This window comes from Phaenicophaeus curvirostris, chromosome 19 (genome assembly GCF_032191515.1).
Source record: "Phaenicophaeus curvirostris isolate KB17595 chromosome 19, BPBGC_Pcur_1.0, whole genome shotgun sequence".
Classification (NCBI taxonomy): Eukaryota; Metazoa; Chordata; class Aves; order Cuculiformes; family Cuculidae; genus Phaenicophaeus; species Phaenicophaeus curvirostris.
In genome coordinates this window covers 10,622,430-10,639,844 of record NC_091410.1, presented here as the reverse complement: position 1 = coordinate 10,639,844, position 17,415 = coordinate 10,622,430, and the positions used below count along the sequence as shown (strand labels likewise).

The following is a 17,415-nucleotide window of genomic DNA, read 5'->3' as shown; positions in this document are numbered from 1 at the left end:
TTCTAGTTAACGCATAACAGAGCATTTGCTGCCACCCACGGCAGCTCTGTGAGGATGTCATTGCACCTGGGGGTGTTGGCTGATGGCTGGCTGGACATGAGCCAGCAGCATGCCCAGGTGGCCAAGAGCATCTTTTCTAACCTAGCGATTTTGATTCTCACTGCTCTCTGCAGCTCCCTGAAAGGAGGTTGTAGCGAGGTGAGTGTTGGTCTCTTCTCCCAAGTGATAGGATGAGAGGAAACGGCCTCAAGCTGTGCCAGGGGAGGTTTAGATTGGATCTTGGGGAAAAATTTATTTGCTGAAAGCGTGGTGAAATATTGGAACCAGCTGCCCAGAGGGAGGTGGTTAAAAGACAGGCGAGTGAGGTGCTCGGAGGTATCATAGAACGGTTTGGGTTGGAAGGGACCTTAAGGATCACTTGGCACAAACTGGAGAGGGGAAGATTTAGATGAGACATTAGGAAAATATTCTTTATGATGAGGGTGGGGAGGCCCTGGCCCAGGGAATTTGTGGCTGCCCCATCCTTGGTGTTCAAGGCCAGGCTGGATAGGGCTTTGAGCAACCTGATCCATGGCAGGTGTCCCTGCCCGTGGAAGGGGGGAACTGGGTGGGCTGAAAGGTCCCTTCCAACCCAAACCATTCTGTCAGGAGTACTGTGTCCAGTTCTGGAATCCTCAGTGTAAGAAGGAGATGGAACTGTTGGAATGGGTCCAGAGGAAGCGACAAGGATGATCAGCACTTCGCGTATCAGGACAGGCTGAGAGAGTTGAGGTTGTTCAGCCTGGAGAAGGCTCCGAGGAGACCTTATAGCGACCTTCCAGTTCCTGAAGGGGCTACAGGGAAGCTGGGGAGGGACTGTTCACAAAGGCTTGTGGTGAGAGGATGAGGGGCAATGGGTATAAACTGGACACGGGCAGACTTAGACTAGATATAAGGAAGAATTTCTTCACCATGAGGGAGGGAGGCCCTGGCCCAGGTTTCCCAGGGAAGCTGTGGCTGCCCCATCCCTGGAGGGGTTCAAGGCGAGGCTGGATGAGGCTTGGAGCCCCTGATCCAGTGGGAGGACGCTGGAACTGGATGAGCTTTGAGGCCCCTTCCAACCCAAACTATTCTGTGATGTTACGATCACCCAGTCCCACCAGCCGCCACGGGCAGGGGCACCTCTCACAGCCCCATCCAGCCTCACTCCCTCAGAGCCCTTATCGAACCCCGCCCCGCCCCAACCCGGCTCGGCCGCCGCCCCCAGCTCCTGCGGCGCCGCTGCCGGCCCCTCCCCGCCGCCCTCGCGCGCCTTAAAGCGCCCGCCGGCTCTGCGCCGCGCGGGCCCCATCCCGCTCGCCGCCCTCGCCTCGAGGGGCCTGGCTCCTCCCTTCGTTGCCCCTTTAAGAGTTACCGTGGCGACGGGTGCGGGCGAGAGCGAGGCGCATTGACGTCACGGCGGGCGCTGATTGGCCGCGCCGCTCGGTTTCCGGTCGGAGCCGCCGCTGCTGTCGCTGAGGCCGCGGCCGCGCCGGGACGGGCGGGGGGCGGAGAGGGCCCGGCGGAGCCGCCCGCGCCAGGTGAGCGGGGTGGGGGGCTCTGTGGGGCGGAGGGCGGGGGCCCGGGCCCGGGGCCGGCAGCGAGCGGGCCTGCGGCGGGTGTGCTCGCCCCCACTCCCTCTCGCGGCCCCAGACCCGGGGGAGCCTCGGGGCCGCCGCCCCCCCGTCTCCCATCATAGAACGGTTCGGGCTGGAAGGGGCCTCGAAGCCCGGCCAGTCCCGCCCCTCCTGCCGTGGGAAGGGGCCTCAAGGCCCGTTCAGTTCCACGCCCCATCCCACCCCACCCCGGTCATGGGCAGGGACGCCTCCCGCTGGGTCAGGGTGCTCAAAGCCCCGTCCGACCTGGCGATCGTAGAATCACGGAGTGTTTTGGGTTGAAAGGGACCTTAAAGCCTATCCAGGTCCACCCTTGGCGTTATCTAAAGCCGTGGCTACCCCATCCCTGGAGGGGTTCAAGGCCTTTGGGCAACCTGATCCAGTGAGAGGTGCCCCTGCCCGTGGCAGGGAGTTGGAATTAATTGATCTTTAAGGCCCTTTCTAAGCCAAACCATTCTGTGATACTATGATGATCAGGTTGTATGGGGCTTTGAGCACCTTGATCCAGTGAGAGGTGTCTCTCTGCCCATGGTAGAGGTGTTGGGACTGGATGGGCTTTGAGATCCCCTCCAACCCATACCATTCTTTGGTTTTATGATCATCCACTCCGGCTGTGACTGCCCACTGTTAAACCATAGGGATTTAAATTGGTAGGGGGGAAGATTTAAATGGTATCTTAGGAAGAAGTTTTTCACAACGAGGATGGGGACGCCCTGGTCCACGTTGCTCAGAGAAGTGGTGGCTGCACCATCCCTGGAGGTGTTCAGTGCCAGCTTGGATGGGGCTTTGAGCAACCTGATCCAGTGGGAGGTGTCTCTGCCCATGGCAGGGGGTTGGAACTGGGTGGGCTGAAAGGTTCCTTCCAACTTGAACCATTCTATGATCCTATCTAATTGAGAAGGATCCTCTCTGATATCATCCAAACTTATCTATGCAACCCCAGCACTGTGAGCCCTCCTAGCATCCTGTTTTCTGCTTCATTCCAACAAAAGAGACTTAAGGTGAGCTTGAAGCAGAGGGAAATCACCATATGAGGCTGATGATTTATTCCATCAATATCTGAATTGATTACTGAGGAGGAAGAAAAAAAGAAAGAGAGGTGGGATTATAGTTTTCTTTCCATCCTCCAGGACTGCCTCAGTGCTGCCCCTCACCCTGGGGCCACAGTGAGGGGTGGGCTGGGCTTGGAGAGTTAACCCTGGGGCAAGCGATCCTGCGATTTTGGGGGAGCTGGAGTGTAGCTGTGCCTCAGGGGCCCTGGGGAATGGTGGGTGTGTGATGTGAAGGAAAAACACTGTGTGAAATGATGGTGTTTTTATTATTTCTGTGGTTTTCCTGCTCTTCTGAGGAACAGCAGCAGGGCCTGTTCCTTGGGTTGTAATTTGTAGGCTGACATGGAGCCGGCTTTCTTTGGGGCTGTTAATTAGGACTGACCTTCACTATGTGAGTTGTCAAAACAAAAGAAGTAACTGGAGAGCTTTAAGACACTTTCTCAGTCCATGTGAAGTCCGTACTCAGTGTTTATGCAACACATAATGCATCTGCCCGTGTGTACTTATGTGGGGATTAACTGTGACAAGAACAAAACCTGTTTGAAGTGTTAGCAATTCCGTATTAACTAGAGTGCACCAGTAATCTCCAGTAGTATAATTTGAAGGAGCACAGTGCTTTTCTGCCGGCGTTTCTCAATCTGCTGCCTCAGTAGGGTAGTAAGTGTAACAAGATTGCATTGCTTGGCTTTTCAGTGACTTGTTGTTTCTCAAAATTCTTCTGAATCTGTTTTTTCCTTTTCAAAAGCTGATCCTGGGATCAACGTGTCTTGCTGTGTATTCATAAGCTGTTGCCACTGTCCCTGTACCAGGTAACTTTCTTTGTTTCATCAAAAATGCCACAAGAAATCCTTTCCTATTTCTATTTTAGCTCTCCTGGTGTTGACGTAAAATTTATATTTCATATATATGTATAAAATGTAAAAGTATATGTTAAAATGGTTCTGTAACCTGAAAGGGGGGATAAAGCCTGCTTAAGAGTGCTTTAGGAAGTGTTACAGCTGACACCGTAATTTTGAAGTCTTTTAAAAAGCTGGCATTGTAACAGATGTGTTTAGAGATGTACTTTTGATTATTTTCAGTTGAAGAAATATTTTTGAGATTGTTATGTATCTGTGGAGGTAGGCAGTATGGAGCAGTTTAAACCAGAGAGTAGCTTTTTCAGAGTGACACCGCTAATTACATAACTTCCGTTGGTGGATTCTGCCTCGGCATTTGGCGAACTGGCTTCATCTTCAACCTTTAAGTGCTTTACTTCCTAATACTTTTCATATTTGCTTCTCAGATTCCCAGCTTCCACCCACCTGTTTCCTGGTCATCATCCATGTGATCCCATACAGCTCTGTGAAAGTAACCTCTGATCCTCCAGGATGCTAGATTTAATCAGCAGAAAGTTTAGCTGGAAGCTTCCCTGACTTTGCTCACAGGGCTTGAGTTGTTAAAGCTTTTCCAGCTCAGTCAAATGCTTTTCCTTTTGTGCCTGTGGCTGTAGATCACCCAGTGTTGGGGTTTTTTTTATTTCCAGGTGCTAAATAAGTTCTTTCATGCTTTATCTTAGTTATTAGTCTTACAGATAAGGGTAATTTTATACTGTGATGTCAGTAGATGATGCAGCAGAATGTGCCTAACTGCCAGCAGTATTTCCACTGGATTTTTAACCTTCTCTTTCTCTTCTCTTCAGCCATGGCAGCTTCTAGCAGCAGCAGCAGTGAGGAGGAGCGTAGTCTTCGGGAATGCGAGCTTTACGTCCAAAAACACAACATCCAGCAACTTCTGAAGGATTGCATTGTACAGTTATGCACAGTGAGACCTGAAAGACCCATGGGATTCCTCAGAGAATATTTTGAAAGATTGGAGAAGGTAAAAATACCTAGCGGGATGGAAGGAGAGTGGAACTTTTACCTTGTCTCATTGTGATTTGGAGACTGAACTTCAGATTTGACTAGCGTTGGTACTGGCTGTTTGGAACTGATGCTTTTGGAAAGCAAGTCCTGTTTTCCAGTAATTGATGCCTGTTGATCACTGTGTAAAAGCATCTCTGTCGCAACAAAGCACGTAGGGCAGAACATGGGCTGGCAAGGAGACTCACTCAGCTGGGATGTAGGTGTAATCCCTGTCTACTGCTTACTCATGGAAGCTAACAGATAGCAGACACGACTGTGTCTGTAGCTGGATGATAACCATGGTGTTTGACCTTGGTTAGACACTGGCAATAGGCATTTGGTTTCTTATATTGAGACAAATGGCTCGCAATAATTCCAACACAGCACAGAAGCAGGAGGCCTGTGGTAGTTATTCAGGTCTAGCTCAAGTCCCACAGAAGTATTTGCATTCTGAATCTCTAGGAGACTGTGCCTGTTTCTGCCTTTTTTCAGAGCTTGGTGTTGGTGTTCTGCTTTGTTGTCCCTCTTGCGTTTATCCTTAAGGTCTCTTAGGTGGTTTTGTTGTTGTTGGAAGCACTCTGGGATCTTGAGAATGGAAAGTATTTTGTCATCTCGGTGGTCATATTTGAAGTGGTTATTTCATGTTCTTTTGAACTGTTAATTTTATATATTGATACATGGGAAAGAAGCTGCTGTGATGCTATGAAAATTGAAGTTTTAAAGGCTAATGTAGAGGAAAGGCTGGGTATTAATTGCTGATGTAAAGGAGAAAAATTGATGCTAGAGATCATGTGTGTGTAGTGGAAATTATCTTTTACCAAAGCATCCGAAGTAGGTACTAGAAAACGACCAGATGCTGCAAGCTGACCTCCCATACTTGTTGTGTATTTGAGGAACATTTTGCTTATACTACAGAGTTCTTGTTCATTGAATGTTAGTTTCTTCTTTTGTCTGCATGTTGGCTACCTTCTCTCTCAGAGAGAATGCCAGCAGCAAAACAGGTACTGATCAGATTCTTAAAAATCCGTCATCCCTCTCTGTTACTGTGCCTCTTCTTCCACCCTGGATTCTTGAGTTTATAGGTACTGATAGATTGCTAGTTTAGACACTAATCACCACAAGTATGGATAGACAAAACTTAACAAAGTAAACTGCATTACTGCACTTGGAATAAATTGTAGACCAATCCATATGTAGGGATATAATAAAATAGGAATATTTGGATGCTTTTGGGAGGTCAACTTCTGGTCAACACACTGTGTTTAAGATTAAAGGAAGTGGAATTCGTTTTTAGCAGGACAGCAAGTCTAGCTCTGAAGTTAATCACATATATTCGGGAGCTGAGTAACTCCTGATGATTTTATTCTGGTGCAAATAGGCTGTTTACGTACTCTATCAGCCTACAAGGAAGCTCAAAATAAAACTGTTTAGGTAATGTGTTTTCTGCTTAAATTGCTCTTACAGTTTTGGTCATGATCTTCTATGCATTGTGTTGGCCTGGGTAATACGTTCCTATTAATGCAGCTATAGCTAAAAGTGAAGCTCTAGCATTTTTCTTCTTGCCTTCTGCAAACATTGCTGCAGCTTTCTCTAAGGAATTTCACCATCCAGTCTAATGGATTGATCTCTGTTTAACCAGGAAATGCAGTACCTTAATAGCTATCAAATAACAGAACATGAACATCCTGTGCTGTGTTAGCAAACACCTCTGACATCTGTGTCTGGAAAGCACAGATGCGCAGTATAGTTATTAACCACCTCTAGCCCAGTCCTTAGCTCTGGTAGAGCACAAATGTTTGAAATGGAATCTGCTTCCCCTTCCAGAACTGATGCCTGTTACATCTTTAATAGCTTCTCAGAGCAGCTTTCCAAAGTACTTTCTACATCCATTCATCCGTGAGACTGGATAAAATTGAGGTTGAGATATAGTGTTGGGATTTTAAGACTGAATTTTGAAGGAACACCTTTTAAAACTGAAGTGCAGTTGCTATTTTCTCTCTAGTTACCCTGAGAAGTCATCTCTTCCACAGCATACACAGAGCTGATTCACTGTCATGTTATTAAATATATTGAAGGCATTTAAATAAGCGTTTGAATTTACATTCAGAAACATTAAAATTACTGTGTCTGCAATTGTTATAGCTATGGTAGGAATTCAGATGTCCTTTTCAGAGTTATGAAAGCTGTTATGTGAATCTAATTACTACACATTGATTTTGTAAATGTTTTTATTTTGTCTGTTTGTGGTGTACCAAGGCCTCTGTTCTTTTTGCTGTGCAAACATGTCTGGTAAAACCAGTGCACACAAAATGCTAATAGTTATCCTGTGCCGTGCTTGGCCGTGTTATGTAGTTTCAGCTATGGAAATTTGATGTAGAGATCGTTATTACAGCCTGCTAGATGAATCTTGGATATTGGACATGGCTGTCCACTGGAATAAGTGTGTGTTTGAAATATTGTAATTCAGTTATGTGCATATTAGGCTCTATGGAAAGCTGGAAGTAGGAAGTGCAGTTGCCATCTGGTTGTTGTAACTGTTTCCCATCACCTGCCCTGCATCCACAGATATATACCTGAATATTTTCTGATGTCTTAAGTGTTTCTTTTGCAAAATATAGTCATTAAGGAGGATACTGTGCAGTGCGAGTTTAGGGAAGAGCTTTTAACACTGCTTTATGAGATACTGGAGAAAATAGAGCAACTGGTGCTCACTTATTTAAAAAGTGTAAGTGTTTTACGGGTTAATGCATCAACAGACGTGTTTCTGTGGTTGATGGTGTTGCATGCTTTGTAGAGAGGCAGTTTAAACCCAATGCTTAGTACAACTCAAGCTATTTTTAACCTCATCTCAGTTGAAACTTGTTTCTCTAAAATCAGAAGGTAGAAGCAAGGTTTGAAATATGTTTTGCTCCCATGTGCAAATGTGGCACTATTTTATCAATGGGCAAAAAGCAGGAAGTGAAATGTAATTCAGCGGATGAGTGTTTGCTCTTTGGCTGTCAGAGACATGTAAAATGTAAACTCGCTGCAATGGTTATCTAATGTCCCTTTCCTCAAAGTGTTGTTGTTATACTTAGCCCCTGTGCCCCTGGAGTGGAGCATGGCAGCCAGGCAGCAAGCTGTCCAGCTGGGCAGGGGACTGTTTGGTCAAGGACACTGGGACAAACCCAGCTTTTAAAAGTGTGAGGAGCTCTTGGAGAACAGATGACAACTTGTTCTTTTAAGGCATGTCCCCAACCCGTGTTTCCTGAACACTGGGAAAGTAATTTGGTCTGTTATGCAAATGCTTAGGTTTCAAGGTTTGCTTTTTTTTGTTTTAAATTTGATTTTAGTTGATTAAGGTGAATATTCTAGTACACAGAAGAATGAAATTTCTGTGTTGAGTTAGACTTCATTTGCTTGTAAGTACACCAGTCTTCTACTATATCACTGCAACACCGCAGGACAGGCAGCTGAGGGAAGCAAGGAAAAGGTGTAACATGCTACAAAGTTGGCACATTTGTGGCTTGAGGAACAAACCTGCTGTTAGGCCTCTAGCATCCTTCCTTCAGCTCTTTTGTAAGTGGTATTCATGTTTCCGTCTCCTAAAATAACTGTAGGTTATTGAGTTGGTCCATGACTTGACCTTGTTTCAAAAGCTTCTCATGTAACATGGATTTCTGAGGAGCTGCTCTTCTGCCTTTCAAATCAAAAAAGGCTTAACACCTTGCAGCAGTGAGGAAGAACTGCTGAATTTACAGTTGGGAAAGTGTCTTTGTCCTTTGCAGAATTTCTTCATTGTCTGTTAAATATGCTAGTGCAAAGCAGAGTCGATTTGTTTTATACTTCATTTATTAAACTGTAGTGTAGCTTATGAAAATAAATATCATTGTGGCATGAATGTTATGAGTGAAAGGCATATCTGCCATCTGTTTTGAAAGGCCTTTGATCTTGGTTGCTGTAGTCTCCTGTTTGTTTTAACACCAGAGTAACAGGACACAGGAAGCTGTCTTGCACTCACAGGCTATATCGGAATATAATGTGGAATGGTTTGTTTTTTTTTTTTTTTTTTTTTGCTGGATTATGTGACACAAACATGTCTTCCTTCCTGTTTAGGAGGAAACAAAACAGTTGTTGAATCAACAGAAGTCTGGTTCGCGCTCAGACTCACGGGAGGATGAAATCTCTCCTCCTCCTCCCATGAACCCTGTGGTTAAGGGTCGAAGAAGGCGTGGGGCCATCAGTGCAGAAGTCTATACAGAAGAGGATGCTGCATCTTACGTTAGAAAGGTGCCCTAACTTTTAAACATTGCTTAAAATTGCATCTACAATCCAAGAATTTATTTGAGACCACGTTCTATCCAGTGTGTTAAAAAACACAGCTCCTGTAACCTGTTAAAGTCTTGTGGTAACTGTAAAAAGCAGACGTGTATATAGGTGTTTAATTGGAGGCTGAAATAAGCTGGCATGTAATTAAACCATTTATACATAACGTAGACCTGTTCCCTTTGAAGTAGTATATATATATTTATATGTGCATATATGTTATATATATAAACAAAGTGCTTCCAGTTATTTGACAGCTGCACCAACGTTACATTTTGCCTAATGGCAGAGCAGACTTGCTATTCATAGGCAAACACAGGTGGAACAGATACATACACTTTTGCAAAAAAACTTAGAAACTTAGTGTGGAATGGTGCTTTTACAACAAGATTTTATTTACCTTTTGCATAAACTGGCTGTAAGCGTTGACTTTATTTGGATTTAGCTCTATAATGCTTGAAAGAAACTGGAAAAGCTCAGCCAGCGTTTTGTAGCAATTGAATAGTTTATTTACTCAGGAGAATGCAGAAAATTTTCATCAAAATTAATCAGTTTGTTTCTGATTCTGTCCTAGGTTATTCCAAAAGATTATAAGACTATGGCTGCTTTGGCCAAAGCTATTGAGAAGAATGTGCTGTTTGCCCATCTTGATGATAATGAAAGAAGGTAGGAATATATCTTTATTGGCTTGAAGAAAGCGTCTTGAAATGCAGACTTCAGAAGGGCTGAATGTGTCATAATGTACAAAGCTGTGCAACCTTTTCACAGCAGCTGGTGTAACCGTAGAGTTGCAGTAACAGTACCGATGGGTTGGGGGTGCAGAATTGTAGGAGCGGTACTGGTGGGCTGTGGGATGCATGCCTGACAGCTGTCCACACAGTCATCTAATTTTGATATCTTTTTTTTCAGTGACATCTTTGATGCGATGTTCCCTGTCACTTACATTGCTGGAGAGACTGTCATACAGCAAGGCAAGTGACAATGTTTATCGATGCATAAGTTGGAGATGGTGGGCAGAGCCTGGCCTAGTCCTCTTGCTCATTTGGGGGTTTTGTGAAAATAAAAACATTGTCTGGATACAGTGACCCTTTCTTGTTAAGTTACCTGAAGCACAGCTCATGTGAAAGTAAGGACTGAAGCAATAGTAGGAAGATGTAGTTTCATTGCATGTGTTTTCTTTTGGAAAGATGGTGATGTGGTGGCTTCGGAGAACACGTCATGTCAGTGTATGGAGTCAGTATGCCTTTCCAGTAGTGTTGTAAGTGGTGCTGATCTCCCACATACCAGTAGATGGCCACTTTCTCAGGACATAGAGGAGTGTGAAATCAGGAAAATGTGATACTTCACCCTGTAAGCTGGGCAAAATTTGTCTCTGCCTTATTAGATTCTAAACATTGAAGTTGGCAGGGATGCGAGTTCTGTGAAATGTGAATATGTGCATAGCTTTGCTTTCTTCTTAGCATGTATTCAATTTTTCTTTTCCTCTTTAGGTGATGAAGGAGATAACTTCTATGTTGTTGATCAAGGAGAAATGGATGTAAGTGTAGTTTATTAATGATAAGTTCATTCATAGTAGAACAGCCTGACTTTTGCAGGGTTCTTCTACAGGTTCTTCCTGTAGCAGCTTCTCTCATAAGTTCTTACCTGTAGAAGCTTGTTTTGCTTTGGAGCCGCTTTGCTCCTTAGCAGCTCAGTCTGACTGCACAGACCGAGAGTTGAGTTTCAAAATGAACGATTCCAACACTGACGTAATACTAATGCTTTACAAGTGGAGGGTCGAACCTAATTGAAGTGTGGGGCAGGCTTCAGGGATGACCAGGCCTTTTGTTTTCCAGTCCGACTAATCCATAGCTTTCTCTGGCAGAGGCTTGGATAGGAAATAAAGCCTCAACAAAGGGTGTAGTCTCCATGCATGTGATTTAGAAGAGAGTCCCTTTGTTGATTAAAGTAAACCGGGGCTGTGGTTGTCTATGAAGTGTTGATGAAGCCGTGAAATGGTCAGCTGATTGTACAGACATGAGAATTTCCCTTTACTGTAAAGGAAATAGTGTGGATGGACCTTCATGTTGTCTGACCAGCTGACAAGACACTGTGGGCCTTGGCTTATTACCACATACTGCCTTTCAGGTTTATGTGAACAACGAGTGGGCAACCAGTGTTGGTGAGGGTGGAAGCTTTGGAGAACTTGCCCTTATATATGGAACTCCTCGTGCTGCAACCGTCAAAGCGAAGACGAATGTGAAGTTGTGGGGCATTGATAGAGACAGCTATAGAAGGATTCTGATGGCAAGTGTTATTCTAGCTGATGTGTTGTTTATGCCACTGACTCAATAGCTCTGTGTATAACCTGGAATTATGCTTTTGGTTTTAGTATCTACTCAACTTATTCCGGTCATCTGAGCTCCTATCTATGCATGTTGTTTGCTGGAGTTTTTTATTCAAAATCCTGCTAGCTGTTGTGATCAGAAAGCTGATCATCTGGCATACATTTATAAGGCACGGGCATGTGGGGAATCCTGCGTTAGTGAACAAAGCAATGCCAGTGCAGTATTGAACTAGAGTGAAAATGTAATACCTGCTGGTAAACGCTTTGGATGTTTTGATTCTGCTCTGCATTTAGCTTGCTGTTTGTGAGTAGTATGTGTGAACAGTTGTAACTTGAGTAGGTGTTGTCAGTTTTGGTAAGGTTATATGGTTCAAATGCATTTAAGAAACATTAAGGCTGCAGTAATGCCAAGCACTTTATGAAGATTGCTGAACTCTGAAATATGACTGAAATAATTAACTTTGGAAACACTTAATGTTGTGTATTTGGGCTCTGTGGGACAGGAATGAGGTATGTCTGGTTATATTTATTTTTGTATTGAATTTTACTTGAAGCCTCGTGTAAAACCTGAGGTAGAAAGAAAACTTACCTTGTGTGCTTTTTTTTTGTTGTTCTTGTAGGGAAGTACTTTGAGAAAGAGAAAAATGTATGAGGAATTCCTTAGTAAAGTATCCATATTGGGTAAGTGAGAAGACTCTTGAAGTGGAACAAATTGCCATGTATAATAAAGCTGTTACCTAACGTTTTTATGATTACAGCTGTTGTGGTGATCAGTTAAAACTGACTCCAAAGCCTGAACTGCTTTTCTGCATGATTCCAGAAACAATTCTAATTCAGGTCTTGATATCTGATGCACAAATGTCGCCATAAATAGGTTTTCCTCTGTATAAAAGCAGAGTAAAAAGTATAATCCGTGCCTAGAAAAGATCCTTTGTTAATGAACTATTATTAACTCTACAGAATCTCTGGACAAGTGGGAGCGTCTCACTGTAGCTGATGCATTGGAACCGGTACAATTTGAGGATGGGCAGAAGATTGTGGTCCAAGGAGAGCCAGGAGATGAGTTCTTCATCATCTTGGAGGTAAGGAAGATCAAAAGTAAAAGCTCTTTAAAAAACTTTACTACTACTTTTTTTTAACGTGGCTTATTCTACCCTTAAATAGTCACTTGGAGGAAAATGAAATGTAGGATTATAGAGAATTCCTAAAGAAATATAATCTTGCTTGACACGCAGAAGCTTATATTTAGTTTTGCTATTTTTACAAATAGTATTTCCAAGAAAAAAGTAACAAGTTTCTGGCTGAAACCAGCTGATCTTTTTCAGGGGGGCAGAGACCCATTCTACATGGGTAGTAATGTCTTGGTAGTGCTGTCATTGTCTTCTGTCTGGGCTGGTTGGGTGTTTGTTTGTTGTTTTTTTTTTGTTAGCCATACCATAATATTCATTGTACTATGAGGAATAATAGGAAGAAGTTGGTGCTGTGGATAGGTAAATACCCAAAGCATTTTATACATAGAGAGGAGGGAGGACCAGCTGCTCTTGTAGAGCTGTCTGGTGAGCTGTGTGAAGTGTTAATTTTTTAAGACTTGAGACACCATAACAGTTATTTCTGCAAAGCAACTGGTTTCTTGTGGAATTCAATGCTTTAACTGGAAATTCCAGTTGTTTAATTGCTGTGATTTATTAAAGGGCACAGCTGCAGTGTTACAGCGTCGATCAGAAAATGAAGAATTTGTTGAAGTGGGCAGACTGGCACCTTCTGATTATTTTGGTGAGTTATGTAGTGACAACTATGATGACATAACGCTCCTGTCACCATTGTACTTGTGCTGTGTTGATGGGTACTGTGGGTGATAACGATGGGATGGATTTGCATAATTGCTGTTTTGGCTAAGTCTTGTGGTTTTGCTCAATGTCAGGTGAGTATTAGAGTCACCTGGCATTCAGGTGTGTACGCATGTCACAGAGATCTAGGCTACAGTAATGTAGAAGGGGTTTGGTGGGATTTGGTCAGACCCCTCCTTGCTCTGAGCAGTGCGAACTTGGAAATTGCATCATATTGCTCGGGGCTGTGTCCAGTTGGGTTTCTTATGTGTCCAGAGGTGGAGATCCCACGACCTCCCTGGGCAGTTTCTTTTGCTGTTTAACCAGCCTTGCTGTGAATAATTTTTTTGTCTTTAAACTTGACAAGAATTTCCTGTTCTACAACTTGTTGCTTTCTGCCTGTCTTCCACTGTGCAGAGAGCAGACTAGTTTTGGCTTTATAATCACTGATGACATAGTTGAAGACAGCAATATGATTCCCTCCTTAGCCTTCTCTTCTCCAGGCCAGACTAACCCAGCTCTTTCAGCATGTCTTTGTTCACCCTGTGCTGCAGTCCTCTTATCATCTGGATGGCACTGCTGGGCCTGCTCTGCTTTGTCGGCATCTTGTACTGGGACCCCCAAAACTGTGGGATGCTCTGGGCATAGTCTCCCAAGTCCAGATCAGGGTCTTTTTTCCCCTCTGTTGAAGGTGTTCTTACTCAGCTAAATTTACATAGTATGCAAGTTGCTTTGGCTTGAAAAAGCTTATGGATGCTGGCAAAGAGAAAGCCTAAGATCCTACTGTAAACACATACTTCTGAAAACTTTGAAGTAGTCTTCATGTGGAACTAATCACTTGTCCAGTGCATGTTGATTTAGTTTTGGATTGCAAATAAGTGCTAGATGTGTAGAATGAGAGCATTCCTGGAATATAATGTAACAGTGTATAACAAGATATTCCTGGTAGCCTTGTTTTGTGTTTAGAAGAAAAGTGGCTTGCAGTTCTGAAACAAAGCAAGCAACCTGTTCAAAACCTACTATTTAGTGTTTGAAAACTTCCCTCTCTCTCAAAAAAAAAGTTCCTGCAGCAGTTTGAGATACAATAGGGTAACTTCTTCAGCTCTTTTGTGCGTTGATTTTAACACTGTTCACGCTTTCATGTTGCTCTAGGTGAAATAGCGCTGCTGATGAATCGTCCCCGCGCCGCCACAGTTGTTGCTCGTGGCCTGTTGAAATGTGTAAAGCTTGATCGACCTCGATTTGAACGTGTCCTGGGTCCGTGCTCGGATATTCTCAAGCGAAACATCCAGCAGTACAACAGTTTTGTATCACTGTCTGTCTGAAACCTTCCTCCCTCTCCAAAACTTGCTTCACGAACGCAGACTGCTTTATTACCCTTGTGCAGAGCCACATTGCCACTGGCATTTGCAGCTTCCTGTCTGTTTTAAAGAAAAAAAAAAGAAAAAAAAATGCTTCTCATGGCACTGTTTTTAAGTTTAGAGCATATTAGTTCTGTGCTCTCTGTCCCATTAAATTAATAGAGAAAGTTCTATGGGGACGTTTGCTCTTATGGCTTCTCTCTGTGCAACTTTGTCCAACTTGGGCAAACGCAGCCTTGCTTCTGTGAGGGAGAAATCTGGCCCCATGCCAGTTGCCATAGAGAAGGGAGGTGACAGTAGATGGGGGGGAAATTTTGTTTTTAAAGGTGTTTCTTGAGTTATTGGACAGATTTTAAAGTCATAATCTGCTGTATTTCTTTTCAAATGAGAACTGCCCTTGTAATTGAGCTTCTTGGGGCTTGAGGTCGTCTTCTTTTTTTTAATTTTCTGGGTGCTGTAATCCTGGGTTCAGTCGTGAGGCATCAGCTGCTAAGAAAGCCACAGTTGGAATCTAACAGTATCATTGTTCCTGTGTCTACTGGTTTAAGGTTGCTTAGTTATGTTTTTGTCAAGTGTAAATCAAAGCTTTCAAGGTTTATAGTTCTGGTGAACTACTGCAGTTGTTACTTAATTTGCTGACTTGCCCTAACTGATTTTTTTTTCTCGTTCTTTCTTTGGCGATAGATAGGCCATTTAAAACTTCCTGTTCAAAGTGGCAAGAACCAAATGTTACATTAAATGCCTAACTTTGCTCTCTAGTCCATAGATGGGTGTGAGAATGGTGCAGCTGTCAGGCTGTTAGTCATGTTCAAGTACTTAGGTTGATGTAGAGGTTGGAAGCAAATACTTTATTTTCCCTGTGACTTTTGCTTGCTTTGTATCCCTCAGTTGACTTTTTAAAGGATCATCAGTTCCAGTGACTCTGTTACCAGGGAAAATAAATGCTGAGTATTTATGGCCAGCATCAGTTGCAGGTGGCAGGATTGCTGGTCTACATAGATGCCATTATTCTTGGTAGAGAATGTGAGGCAGAAAGTGAATGTTTTAACTTTTCTGCAACACTTGGTTATTTTAAGTTTTTAAATCAGCCACTTCATAATTTTCAAAATGGTTAATTGTAGATCTAGTTAAACACAAAGGGTGCATTCTCTTTCCCTGCTTAATGAATTCACACGACACATATTTCATACTCACTCTTTTCCAAGTTCAATATGTTGCGGAGTCTTAAATGTATTTCAGTATTTACCAGCTTTGTGTTCCATTATTCTGTGCGCATCAATACTTCCCAACAGTTTTTACTGAATTCCACAGGTCAATAATGGTAGGTAATTTTTAAGGTTTCCTTTAAACTGTAATTTATATAAAGTAGCGTAGGTTTGTATATGGGAGTGACAGCAAGCAGTTTTGCATTTGTTGTGCAACTACTTCTAATGATGGAGCCCTCATTTTATTTCCTTTCTGAGGTGATAGGGATTCAAATTCAACACACTTTCTCCCAGGCGTGTAGATAATCAGAAAGATTCTGCTAATTGATGCGAAATAAAGCTGAGGGTAACAAGCCTTTACAAAAGGTTTCAGGGTATTTCTGAACCTGAAATCCCAATAACGGGATTTAAATGCTTATGATTTGAGTTCTCTGTTCAGGATATGTTGAGTAGACGATTTCTGCCTGAGTCCTTAAGGAGTAAGCAAATGCTACCTTTCTTTTTTTGTTTTGGTAAAACTATTTTCTTGAGTTTTGACTCTATCCAGGTTTTTTCTTCATATGCGTTCTTTGTGTTACTTTAAAGCACCAAAAACTGTGTAAACTAGGTAGTGCTCCACAAAAAAATGCACATTTTTTTTTTATATAAGGCTTTCTAATCAAGTTTCACTACTGCATCTTTTTAGCTTGCTGTTTACTCCCTTTTGTAGTTTTACCTACAAGATTTTAAGATAAATCTAAGTCTGAGTTAAATATTAATCACAATTACAGCTTTACCTTTGTGTGCAATTTAAATATGTTTGAAACCACAATTGGCATAGTTTTGCCTTAGCTAACATTCAGGGCTTTAGAAGTAATTTTTGCTAGTCCACCTTTAGCGAATTTAAGAAGTCTATTGCCCTAGAAAGCTATAGTCAACCAGAGGACCATTTTTGTATTGTTACCTGACTCTATAAGTCTGATTTACTGTATGTGCTAATATATTATATTATATTCCTTTTGTTATAGATTGTCCTAATGGCAGGTAAAGCAATAAAATGATTTAAATTCTTAAATGCAATCAGTCTCTTCTCTTTCCTCCCCCCCACATCCCTGTATTGTGTTTTCCTTTGGCCTTAGAGGATACATTATTAATGAGGTGGTAGAAACTAAGCATCTTAATGGATTAGCTTTGTATCGACTCTGGAGGCTTGAATTCGAGTCCCAGCTTACAGCACAACTGAATCTTCTGCTCCAGAGCCTGTAGGGGAGTTTGGTCTCCATGATCCAGCCTGTGACCTGGGCCCTTCTCTGAAGTTCTGGCATTGGTGTGCACAACTGCTGGTGAAGTGAGAAGGTACCTGTGTCTTGCTTGAGTGTCTTTTAAGAACTCAAGGTCTGCTTCTTTGATCCCTTGTTAAGTTGTGAATTCCTGTCACAGCCACTGTTGTTGGAGCTCAGAAGCTTCTGTGAGTTGTCTGCTCCCATCTATGTGTAGCTTTAATGAAAGTTTTGAACATGTGATGTTTAATCATTGAAGAGTTCTGGTGGACAGACAGTGAGAAATAGAAAAGGGGGATTTTCCTACTATGATGAAGTAGGAAAAGTTGAGAAGTGGTGACTCGAAGCAGCTCAGGCTGCTTGTGTTTTGCACTGAGCTCTGAGAACCGCAGTTTGAAGAGAAATTAAAAAACTATAATGTATGGGAGAGTATAAGAAATGTATAAGAAAGCAACTTTTCCACCAACTGCCTTGTTAATGTACCAACCATTTAAATATCCGTGGGTTTGTTTCCTTCACTCGGGTTCTCCCTTCTTGTATCCCTTTGACCAACAAAAAAAAAGGCTG

General features: G+C 42.9%; 1 protein-coding gene across 1 annotated transcript; it reads left to right on the top strand.

Annotated features, from left to right (window-relative positions):
• Nucleotides 1-1,421: 1,421 nt before the first annotated feature.
• On the top strand, nucleotides 1,422-16,643 carry PRKAR1A (protein kinase cAMP-dependent type I regulatory subunit alpha). Its single transcript, XM_069872425.1, has 12 exons — nucleotides 1,422-1,559; nucleotides 3,432-3,495; nucleotides 4,365-4,543; nucleotides 8,662-8,835; nucleotides 9,446-9,537; nucleotides 9,781-9,842; nucleotides 10,362-10,408; nucleotides 10,999-11,157; nucleotides 11,818-11,878; nucleotides 12,158-12,279; nucleotides 12,889-12,970; nucleotides 14,176-16,643. Exons 3-12 carry the CDS (start codon nucleotides 4,367-4,369, stop codon nucleotides 14,346-14,348), a joined length of 1,149 nt encoding a protein of 382 aa, XP_069728526.1. The 5' UTR covers nucleotides 1,422-1,559; nucleotides 3,432-3,495; nucleotides 4,365-4,366; the 3' UTR covers nucleotides 14,349-16,643.
• Nucleotides 16,644-17,415: the final 772 nt, after the last annotated feature.